General features: G+C 48.2%; 1 protein-coding gene across 1 annotated transcript in view; it reads left to right on the forward strand.

Moving 5' to 3' along the window:
- Positions 1-12,635, forward strand: part of LOC309560441 (uncharacterized protein) — a 226,558-nt gene that overhangs the window by 175,964 nt on the left and 37,959 nt on the right. The window contains exon 10 of the mRNA XM_082264075.1: positions 11,829-12,107. Coding sequence (XP_082120201.1) covers positions 11,829-12,107 — 279 coding nt within the window. The remainder of the gene's footprint in view (positions 1-11,828; positions 12,108-12,635) is intronic.

Raw genomic sequence — 12,635 nt, forward strand, 5'->3', positions numbered from 1 at the left:
TATAACCCATACATGTAAATAAATTTTACCTATAATTTGCACTACTACCTCTTATCTCTCTTACTCCTGCCCTTAAAATCCCATACCTGACTTGAGGCACCACAAATCAACAAACGTTGCGTGTCTCATAAACACGCGGCAACTTCCGTCACGCTTGCGTTACCATTTATTCACATCTAAACCTTTCCCAAACACACGACAACCTGCAAGAAAAATCATGCTTTGCCTTGTATTTTACAAACGTGTGGCAATGTGTGTCATGCTTGTGTTACCATTTAGGCTGCATTCACATCTGTGCGTTTCCAAATGCACGGCAACCCGCACAAAAAACATGAACTTTGCGCACGTTTCAGAAACGCACATCACAATTGCTTTGATTTCATGGAAACACAAGTGTAATGCTCATTTGCAGCGTATTTCTGAAATGTGTGGTAAAGCATGCGTTTTCTGTGCGAGTTCCATGCAGATGTAAATGCTGCCTAATTGTTAATGCCCCCCTCAATCACGGTTAGCAGATGCGTGTTTTGCTGTGCGTCAAAATGCTCTAGAAATGCGCACAGCAAAATGTGATCTGTAAAAATGTGACACTTCATGACTGACAATGTTCTAGAGCTACTTTGGGGCATTTGTCTCGCATGTCGGCAGTTCATTCTAATTAATGGGATGCCCAACGTGCGACGCATGTTTACTCTTCAAAAACATGTAAAAATGGGAGCGGGAACATGCGATTCTGCTACACTCAGGTGTAAATGGAATGTGCTTGGGAGGAAAGTTTTTAGGCAGCAAGGATGACCAGGGGGGAGAGGTGAGGGTCAGAAAAATAACACCGATCCATCAAAGTCGCAGAGGAAGCTTCTTATCAGTTGAAGTCGCAGGGAAGTGGTACAGCAAAGTCACGCTGGAAATGGTGCGACTTTCATGTCACACAAGTGTGAACCAGCCGGGGATAAATCCATATTACAATTCTAATGTGACATAGTTGGAGAATACACATCGCTCCTCTCACCTGACCTATGGATAGGATGCACAGAGCAATGCATTGTGGGAGGGTACATGCATTTCCTCCAATACCAGGGAATTGGGATGTCACATTTTGAGGGTCCCAGGGACCTCTGATTGTGATTATGGTGTGTGACCCCTCTTGGTGCTTCTGTTTATGGGACATTTTGATTGGGTTGATTTACACAAATAGTAGAGGGGATTCACTAAGCAAAGTGAAAGTTAATAAATAAATGGAAGCAGTGTGTACTTTAACCACATCCATACCGGCGCATAGTAATATGACGCCGGCAGGATGGCTTTACCGTTCCGGGCGGCCGTCATATGACGTCCGCCCGCTCTAGCTGCTACTGCGTGCCCCCGGGGGCGCGCAGCGCGGCAATCGGGGGTGAGGCTCGTCCCTCGGACATAGCCCATCCCTGATCAAGGTAAACAGCCAATAGAAATTGGCTGTTTACCATGTGATCGGCTGTGTCAGTCACAGCCGATCACATGAGCGGCTCCTGCACGAGCCGCTCGTTCTCTCTGCAATGCGCGCCCCCGGGGGCGCGCAGAGCAGCGATCGGGGACGAGGCTCGTCCCTCGGACAGAGTCGATCCCCAATCTAGGTAAAGAGCCAATGAAATTGGCTCTTTACCACTTGACCGGCTGTGTCCAATCACAGCCGGTTACAAATGTCAACAGAGAACACGGTAACTAGCTGTCACCGTGTTCTCCTCCTCACACACTGATCCTGTGTGAGGAAGAGAGTGTGGTAACAGCTAGTTACCAAGTACAGTGCACCCCAAACACACTGATTGCCCCCCCCCCAATAAAGAGTACCTGTCACTAGCCCATCAAAGTACCCGAGTACCTGTCACCAGCCCATCAGGTACTCTGATGACAGGTACTCGGGTACTCTGATGGGCTGGTGACAGGTACTCGGGTACTCTGATGACAGGTACTCGGGTACTCTGATGACGGGTACTCGGGTACTCTGATGACGGGTACTCTGATGACGGGTACGCAGGTACTCTGATGACAGGTACTCGGGTACTCTGATGACAGGTACTCGGGTACTCTGATGACAGGTACTCGGGTACTCTGATGACAGGTACTCGGGTACTCTGATGAAAGGTACTCGGGTACTCTGATGACGGATACTCGGGTACTCTGATGACGGATACTCGGGTACTCTGATGACAGGTACTCGGATACTTTGATTACCTGTCAACGGAGTACCCGTCATCAGAGTACCTGAGTACCTGTCACCTACCCATCAGAGTACCCGAGTACCTTCCACCTGCTCATCAGAGTACCTGACGCCTGAAGTACCCGAGTACTTGCCGCCTGCTCATCAGTACCCATCACTACTCATCAGTACTCATCAGTACCTATCACGTATCAGTACTGATCATCAGTACCTATCAGTATCAGTACTACTCATCAGTACCTATCACCTGCCTGTCACCTGCCCATCAGAGTACCCGAGTACCTGTCACCTGCCTATCGGAGTACCCGAGTACCTGCCACCTGCTCATCAGTACCAGAGTACCTGTCACCTGCCCAACAAAGTACCCGAGTACCTGTCACCCTTCATACAGCCACCATGTCCAAGTCCAAAAAGGTTTATATACGTCCTCCGTTTAAACCTAAATACCGGTGTTATGGCAGCAGATAGCTGCCATAACCCTGGTATTTTTTTAAACGGTGGACGGTTGGCTTTCCGATAAGGGTGGTCCCAGCGGCGGATTCGCCGTGGGTTCACCCTTCCGGGATGGCGGAAGAGGTGCCCCCCCCCCTCCCGCCGCGTCCGGTCCTTTTCCCCGCTTACCGGACCCGCCGGCAGCGGGGAAAACGATCCGGTCCCGGATCCTCACAGACAGGATGTCGAGTGAGGGCAAGCTTGCCCTCACTTGACTCTATGGTCTTGGAGGACCGGAGCTACGGAAAATGTTGTTGCCTAGCAACCGGTTTAAATGTCCTTTTTTTTTTTTTTTTTCATTTTATATAATAATTATTTTTTTTTTTTTTTTCTATCTTTTAGTGTACTTGTGAGATCTGAGGACTTTTTGACCCCAGATCTCACAAAAAGAGGTCCTGTCGTGCCTTTTTCTATTACAAGTAATGTTTATATTTCTTGTAATAGAAATAAAAATGATCAATTTTTTTTTTTTTTTTTTTTTGTTAAACGGTGTAAAAATAAAAAATAATAAATAAAATAAATAGTAAAAAAAAAATTAAAGCGCCCTGTCCCCGTTAGCTCGCGCGCAGAAGCGACGCATATGGAAACCCCGCCCACATATGTAAACGGTGTTCAAACCACACATGTGAGGTATCGCCGCGATCGTTAGAGGAAGGGGAATAATTTGAGCCCTAGACCTCCTCTGTAACTCAAAGATGGCAACCTGTAGAAATTTTTAAATTGTCGCCTATGGGGATTTTTAAGTACCAAAGTTTGTTGCCATTCCGTGAGCGTGCGCAATTTTGAAACATGACATGTTGGGTATCTATTTACTCGGCGTAACATTATCTTTCACATTATGGAAAAAAATTGGGCTAACTTTACTGGTTTCTTATTTTTTAATTAAAAAAAGTGAATTTTTTCCAAAAAAATTGCGTTTGGAAGACCGCTGCGCAAATACGGTGTGATAAAAAATATTGCATAATCTCCACTTTAATCTCTAGGGTCTCTGCTAAAAAAAAAATATATAATGTTTGGGGGTTCTAAGCAGTTTTCTAGCAAAACAACTGATTTTAGCTTGTAAACACCAAATGTCAAAAATAGGCCTAGGCAAGTGGCTAGGATGCATGATGGTGCGCCTTGGATGTTGGGCCCCTCTATATGGCTAGGCTGTGAAAAAGTCTCACACATGTGGTATTGCCATACTCAGGAGGAGTGGCAGAATGTATTTTGGGGTGTCATTTTTGCTGTGTACATGCTATGTGTTAGGAATATCCTATAAATTGACAACTTTGTGTAAAAAAAAAAAGTTTTTATTTTTTTCCCACATTTTCCAAAAACTTGTGGAAAAAAATGACATGTTCAAAGGACCCATAATGCCTCATAGAATATACGTTGGAGTGTTTGCTTTCCAAAATGGGGTCATTTTGTGGACTTTTCCATTGTATTGGTGCTCTAGGGCTTTGAAAAGTGTGATAGGTAGTAAGAAAGTTTTATGTGTATTTATGCTCCTAAAACGCCTTATGGTGCTACTTGGACGTGGAGTCTCTTTTTGTGGCCAGGCTGTGTAAAAGGCTCACACATGTGGTATCACCATACTCAGAAGGAGTAACAGAATGAATTTCGGGGTGTCATTTTTGCTGTGTACATGCTATGTGTTAGAAATAGCTTATAAATTGACAACGTTTTGGGAAAAAAAAGAAAAAAAATTTTTTTTCTTCATTTTCCCAAGAATTGTGGGAAAAAATTATAACTTCAAAAAACTCACCATGCCTCTTACTAAATACCTTGGACTGTCTACTTTACAAAAATGAGTAATTTGGGGGGTATTTGTACTGTCCTGACATTTCAGGGCCTCAAGAAAGGAGATAGGCCATCAGTACATCTGGTGTGATCAATTTTCAGTAATTGGTACCATCGCTTCTAGACTCAATAACTTTCACACAGACTAAATAATATACACTAATTTGGGTTAATTTTACCAGAGATATGTAGCAGTATAAATTTTGGCCCAAATGTGTGAAGAAAAATTAATTTCTCTTACGTCCTCCGACAGTCGCCGCCCACTTCATATTCATCACCAATGGGGTTATGTCCTTTATTCCGTAGGAGTAGCTAGGCAATAGAATATGTTAGTACAAAGACTTTTAACATATCCCACCCCCAGGGGGTGGTCCCCTCAGTACATAACCCTCCACTTCCTGTATCCAACTCAGTTTCATTTGTCTAGCTGTCAGGAGTAGCTGGAAGTTTCTGTGCTGGGGCACCTTGTCTCAGCTCTCTTTCCTTTCTTTGGATTTTATTTCAGTTTTTTCTCTCTTTCTTGTTAGCTGTTATTTTACCAGCGTTAGTTAGTTCTTCGGAAGAAGAGGATCATGCGGGCTGCGTCTCGGGCTGACCCCCCTGGTAGCAGGTTGTGGGTCAGTGGCTTCTCAGCCCGCCATCGAGCGTTCAGTCAGGTATCGCTCCTGAGTTATCTGAACGACCCATCCCTGTTCCGTGCAGGGATGCTAGGTGAGGTGGCTACCTCACTGGACGCTGTGCGGTTTCTCAACCCACCTTCTGCTGCGTCCTGGATGCGACTCTCCCTGCCTCATGTGCAGCGGTTTGTTCGCCTGTGCGGGTCCCCCACGCCATTTAAGAGGTAAGTGCATTTATGTGGGGACCTGTCTGTCTGGGGGGTGTCAGTCTGGGACTGTGTACCTTGCCCTGTGTTCACACTATTACGTTTTCCCTATCTCTCACATTGCATGCTGTGGGCTGCAGGAGGGGGGGCTGGCTGCACTCTGTGTCAGTTTTCTGTCTGTGTGAACGGCTGTGTGCTGTGGGGCTTGAGTTCTCATGCTTGGGGCACATTACAGCGCCGCTGCGGCGGTTTACCATGTTCCTTTTTTGGGCAGATGGTGTGTTTTACTTCTCCCTCATGGGGTGTGGGAGCGGCAGTTTCGGCGCCAAACGGCGCCATTTTGGCTGCGATCGCTCCGGCCGCATGTTTTACATGCATGGCGGCCATTTTCTTGTAGCCTCCATAGGCTTTCATAGAGCGCCCTGTATGCCAGCATTTCCTTTCCTTCAGGAGCACCGCAGGCAGCAGCAGCAGCACCGATCTCTCCAGGTTCATTTCTTTTTATTCCCTGTGTCCTGCCTTGGTATACTTGTCCCTGTGGGGGTCCCTTGTGTGGGATGCCTAGTGTGAGTGGGCTACGATCGCAGCGCTCTCTTAAAGGGGCGGTCACCCTTTTATTTTTGCTGCTACAAGGGCATGGATTCTCAGGAATACTAGTTTCCTGCCAATTTAGTGGGAAGCCAGGGGACTGCGGTTTCCCCCCCCCCGGGGGGGGATTTGGCTGCGATTGTGGCTAGCCTTGCGACTCAGGTGCAAATGCTGGTGGTTGCTCAATCCTCTAAAAGGCCCAGAGTTTTCAATTTCCTCTGTTTCAGAGGGTGATGGTACTGGGGCTGCTGTGGCAGAGATCTCCTTATCGGGGTCTCGTTCCTCCCTGGACCTTATAGGGTCAGAAATGGAGGCTGAGGTAGAGGGGGTTGATAATTCTCCCCCTGGCTCGTCTGAAGAGCTTGCACTCATGGATGAATTGGTTGCTTCTATCAAGCAAACTCTGCGTTTGGAGGAGAAAACATGTCCTCCAGCTGCCTTGGCGGCTTATGGGACGCAGAAAAGGCGCAAATCATCGCAGATGTTTCCATGCACTGATGATTTTCAGCGCGCTGTGAAAGAACGATGGCGTAATATACGCAAACCTTTTGCTGTACCAAGTAGGTTTAAGCTGCGCTATCCTTTTACGCCCGCTACTGATGGGCGTTGGTGTGTCCCACCTCCGGTGGACCATGCGTTAGCAGTTTTGAACAAGTCCACTGCGATTCCTGCTGAAGACACCCCGGTGTTCCGGGATGCCACGGACAAGAGGATGGAGTCCCTTGCCCGTCGTACCTATTCTATTATGGGTTCTATGTTGAAAGCTTTATATTGCTTCACTTATGGCGGCCCAGGCGGTCGCGAGCTGGACGCAGGTGCTTAGGCATGTCCTGGTGGCTGATTCTGCCCCCCAGGCGACTTTGGATATGGTGGATAAAATCCACCAGGGTGTCATGTATTTGTGTGATGCGGACCTGGATATGGTTCCGTTGGCTGCACGTGTACACAGTGTGGCGGTGTTATCTCGCCGCCTGGTTTGGTTGAAGTGTTGGTCTGTGGATCAATCTTCACGTAAGACCTTGGCCAATCTGCCTTTTGATGGTTCTCGCTTTTTTGGCGAATCCCTGGATGCCCTAATTAAAGGGGTCACGGGGGGTAAGAGCACGCTCTTACCTCAATCCCACAAGACTGAGACGGCTCCTGGGAAAAAAGAATGCTTTGTTTCGGCCCCCTCAGGGGTCCTTTCGTGCCTTTCGGTCACACTTTGGGGCAAGCCGTCCAAGGGTCAAGGCTCCCGCAAGAAGCCGTGGGCAGGTAAGCAAAAGTCCGGCCAATCCGGTTCTGCGGCCCACAACAGTGCGGCCTGAAGGGGCGCCCTCACCCAATTCACAGGAAATCGTTCGATCTGGCTGCTAGATCGAGTTTCTCTCTCGGCCGGAGAGCAGATTTTTTCCCTCCAGTCTTCTCTTATCCCCGGAGCGTTTGCGGGACCTGCATCTAGCGGTGCAGGACCTGAGGGCTCAGGGAGTGGTGGTCCCGGTGCCTCATCGGGACAGATTTCGAGGGTTCTATTCCAATCTGCTCACCGTGCCCAGGAAGGAGGGCTAGGTGCGTCCGATTCTGGACTTGAAGGCGCTGAACCGCTTTGTGCGGGTGCGCAAGTTCCGCATGGAATCCCTGCGGTCGGTGGTGGCTGCCCTGGTTCCGGGGGAGTTCATGGCTTCCATCGACTTGAAGGATGCGTATCTTCACATCCCGATTTTCGAGGGTCACCAGAGGTACCTTCGATTCGCCATAGCGGAAGATCATTACCAATTTGTGGCGTTGCCTTTTGGTCTCGCCTCGGCTCCGAGGGTGTTCACCAAAGTGCTGGCACCGGTTCTGGCTTTGTTGAGGGCCCAGGGCATTTCGGTTCTGGGGTATCTGGACGATATTCTGGTTCGGTCTGCGACCAGCCAGAGTCTGGAGAAGGATCTGTCCGTCACGTTGCAGACTCTGCAGGAGTTTGGTTGGACGATCAATTTTCCAAAGTCGACATTGTGCCCATCGGTTCGGTTTTCTTACCTGGGTATGATTCTGGACTCTGTCCAGGCGAAGGTCTTCCTGCCGGAAGAAAAACTTGCAGCTCTTCAGGTGGCAGTCAGGTCCCTCAGGGACGTTCCATCTTCGTCCATTCGGACGTGCATGCGGTGTCTGGGATGATGGTCTCGGCTTTCGAGGCGATTCCCTTCGCCCAGTTTCACACACGGGATCTCCAAGCGGAGATATTGTCCAAGTGGGACGGGCGTCCGCAGTCTCTGGATCTCCAGATGTCATTGAGTTCTCAGACCAGAAGGGCTCTTCTGTGGTGGCTTCAATCCCCCTCAGTATCGGGGGGCAAGTCTTTTCGTCCCCTTTCGTGGACGGTGATCACCACGGACGCCAGCCTGTCGGGCTGGGGTGGTGTTCTGGGCGTTCTGTCCGCCCAGGGTGTTTGGTCGACGGAGGAATCCTCCCTTCCGATCAACGTTCTGGAACTGCGAGCGATACTCCTCTGTCTTCGTCGTTGGTACCCGGTTCGGGTGCAGACGGACAATGCCACGGCGGTGGCTTACATCAATCATCAAGGGGGCACCAGGAGTGCCCGGGCGGCTCGAGAAGTGGCCGCGATTCTGTCTTGGGCCGAGACGCATGTCCCGGCAATATCGGCAGTTCACATTCCGGGGGAGAAAATTTGGCAGGCGGATTATCTGAGCCGCCAGACCCTGGACCAGGGGGAATGGTCCCTTCACCCGGCTGTCTTCCAGGTGTTGTGCGCGAGGTGGGGTCTTCCGGAGGTAGACCTGTTCGCGTCTCGTCTGAACAACAAAGTACCACGGTTCATGGCAAGGACGCGCGATCCTCGGGCAGACGCGTCGGACGCGCTGGTTGCCCCGTGGCATCAGCACCAACTGATGTATGCGTTCCCACCGATTCAATTGCTGTCCAGGTTCCTTCGCGAAACCGACCACGGTGATTCTTGTAGCACCGGACTGGCCTCGCCGGTCCTGGTACGCAGACCTCGTATATCTGGCAATCGACGCCCCGTGGCGTCTGCCTCTTCGAGAAGATCTTCTGTCGCAAGGACCGATCTTCCATCCTGCTTTACAGTCGCTGGTCTTGACGGCCTGGCTGTTAAATCCGAGGTCCTGAAGAACAGGGGTCTTTCCCCTGAGTTCATTCACACCTTAATAAATGCGAGGAAGGTTTATTACCGTACTTGGAAGGCGTATTTTGCCTGGTGCGAATCCAGGGGTTTCTCTCCTGACACTTATTCGGTGTCTAGGGTGTTGCCCTTCCTTCAGACGGGTGTTGACCAGCGTCTGGCGCTGGCCACGATCAAGGGTCAGGTGTCTGCTTTGGCCGTTCTTTTTCAACGGCCTGTGGCATCTGATTCTTTGGTTGGCACTTTTGTGCGGGGGGTACGTCACCTGATCCCTCCTAGGAGGGACCCTCTTCCCCCTTGGGACTTGAATCTAGTTCTATCGGTATTGCAGCGTGCTCCTTTTGAAAGGTTCAGGGAGATCTCGCTGTCTTTGTTATCCAAGAAGGTCGCCTTTTTGGTGGCTATCACCTCGACTCGTCGAGTGTCGGGGCTGGCAGCCTTGTCCTGCAAGTCTCCGTGTCTGGTTGTGCATTTGGACAAGGTGGTCTTGCGACCTAACCCTTCTTTTCTTCCAAAAAGGGTTTCGGACTTTCATCTCAATGTGGACATTGTCAAACCTTCGCTTTGCGCGAAGCCGAAGCTTCCGACGGAGGTGTTGCTTCACTCCTTGGATGTTGTCCGGGCGATTAGAGTCTATCTCAAATCGACTGAGTCTTCTCGCAAGTCGGATGCCTTGTTTGTCCTTCCGGGAGGTCCTCGGAAGGGCATGGCGGCGTCGGCTTCTACAATCGCCAAATGGATCTGACGGACCATTGATCAGGCCTTTGCTTTGAGGGGGAAAGTTCCCCCTGTACCTGTGAAGGCGCACTCTACCAGTTCTCTGAGTACGTCTTGGGCCTGTCGTCATGGGGCCTCTGTGGCCCAGGTGTGTGAGGCGGCGACTTGTCGACTGTAAACACTTTCACGATGTTCTACAGAGTAGATGTTCAGGCATCGGCTGATGCTTCCTTTGGCCGCAAGGTTCTTAGTGCGGCAGTTTCCTAGAGCCCTTGTTACGGGTTCTTTGGCTTTTTGGGATTTTTGTTTTTTCCCTGGGTTTTCTTGCTCCTGTTGAGCGAGTGTTTTGTTCTTATGCCCAACTGGTTTCCTTCCTTTGGTAAGGTTCCTTTCTCTGATGGGGAGACGGCGTTGCCTTGGGCGCGGCTGAGTTCTTCCCACCCCTCATATTTACACTGCTTTGGGACATCCCCATTGGTGATGAATATGAAGTGGGCGGCGACTGTCAGAGGACGTAAGAGAAAACGGAATTTTTGTAAAATCTTACCTGTAAAATTCCTTTCTCTGAGTCCTCCGACAGTCGCCGCCCCCGCCCCTCTTTTGGGGTTTTGATGTACTCTCTACTGCTATTCCACTGAAACTGAGTTGGATACAGGAAGTGGAGGGTTATGTACTGAGGGGACCACCCCCTGGGGGTGGGATATGTTAAAAGTCTTTGTACTAACATATTCTATTGCCTAGCTACTCCTACGGAATAAAGGACATAACCCCATTGGTGATGAATATGAAGTGGGCGGCGACTGTCGGAGGACTCAGAGAAAGGAATTTTACAGGTAAGATTTTACAAAAATTCCGTTTTTTTGCAAAATTGTATAATAGAAACTAAAAAAAAGTGTTTTTTTTTTCAAAATTTTTGCTCTTTTTTTGCTTATATCACGAAGAAAAAAAAACCCAGTTGTGATCAAATACCACCAAAAGAAAGCTCTATTTGTGTGAAAAAAATGATAAAAATTTTGTTTGGTTACAGTGTAGCATGACTGAGCAATTGTCATTCAAAGTGTGAGAGTGCTGAAAGCTAAAAATTGGTCTGGGAAGGAAGGGGGTCTAACTGCTCTGTATGGAAGTGGTTAAGCAACCAATCACGTTTACAAAAGATGAATATTCCAGGTAAACACAGGACACACCCACTGTAGAGTGAGGGGAATGATTTCCTCTATGCACAGCTGACTTCCTGTCTGGGGCCTCCATAGAGAAGTATGGATGTCTGTCCCCTGTCAGGTCTCCTGTGTGTATTATACATGGAGGACCCCCCAGAAATGACACAACATAGACTGCTCCCCCCAGCAGATGTATAATGTGGAATCTCCCATTCCTGTTCTGTGGGGGGGAGGGGAGTATTACAGACATATTTGTAGTCAGTCTTCTACAGGAAGCATTCTGTGATTGGGACTGTCTATGTATGAATAGTATAAGATGGATGAGGAAGGTGTACAATGGCCGTGTATTGTCTCTCAGGTGACACCAGGAGGTGATTATTGAGGAGATGTCGGTTCTCTTTCTGGATTTCCTGTCACATGATCTCTCTGTACAATCTGCAGCCATGATGAGGGAAGATATTATAATTATTCCGTAATCCACACATCCCGTGTCACCATCACTGGGGGAGGGGTCATCTACACAGTGTGTGATTGGCTGGTAGAAAATGGAGGGAAACAGCAGCCAATGAGATGATGATCTGAAGATGTCGCACCTAGTTGGTGAATAGAAATGTTTGTTGGGTCAGGACAGCCAATCAGTGATGAGTGTCATTTCCTCAGTGGTGGGATGAGCCGGTGACCCCTCTGTAGAACATTCTGGGGTGTCACTGGGATCCGATCTTCTTCTTCCTCCATACTGAGGATGTGTATCGGAGTTTTCTGCCATAGTGGAGGATCTATATCTGTAGTACTGGCCGTGTCATTATAAGGAGAGCTGTGCTGTATATGTACACTCTGTATACACACATCTATCCCTATACATATCTCCTCTATATACCATCACCTCCTACATCATCACATATTACACACATCACACCTCTGATCCCGGGTCACATCTTCCTCTTCTCTCTGCAGGGATCCATATTGTACAGCAGATGTACGGCTGTGAGCTGAGAGATGACGGCACCACTGTGGGGTATTATCAGCACGGATATGATGGGAGAGATCTCCTGTATCTGGACACACAGAGAGGAATCTGGATCCCGACCATGAATGAGGCTCAGATCACCACACAGAGATGGAACAGTCCGGAGGAGAGACAGGGGGAGAGAAACAAGAATTATCTGGAGAATATCTGTATAGAATGGCTGAAGAAACACATCAACAATGGGAGAGAAGATCTGGAGAAGAGAGGTGACTGCACTATATACATCATATATGTTATATCTACACCCCGTATATACACACTACACTATATACATCATATATGTTATATCTACACACCGTATATACACACTACACTATATACCTCATATATGTTATATCTACACCCCATATATACACACTACACTATATACATCATATATGTTATATCTACACCCCGTATATACACACTACACTATATACCTCATATATGTTATATCTACACACTGTATATATACACTGCACTATATACATCATATATGTTATATCTACACACCGTATATACACACTACACTATATACATCATATATGTTATATCTACACCCCGTATATACACACTACACTATATACCTCATATATGTTATATCTACACACTGTATATATACACTGCACTATATACATCATATATGTTATATCTACACACCGTATATACACACTACACTATATACATCATATATGTTATATCTACACCCCGTATATACACACTGCACTATATACATCATATATGTTATATCTACA

The sequence above is a fragment of the Pelophylax lessonae genome, assembly GCF_965119305.1.
Source record: "Pelophylax lessonae genome assembly, chromosome: 7".
In the NCBI taxonomy this organism is placed as follows: Eukaryota; Metazoa; Chordata; class Amphibia; order Anura; family Ranidae; genus Pelophylax; species Pelophylax lessonae.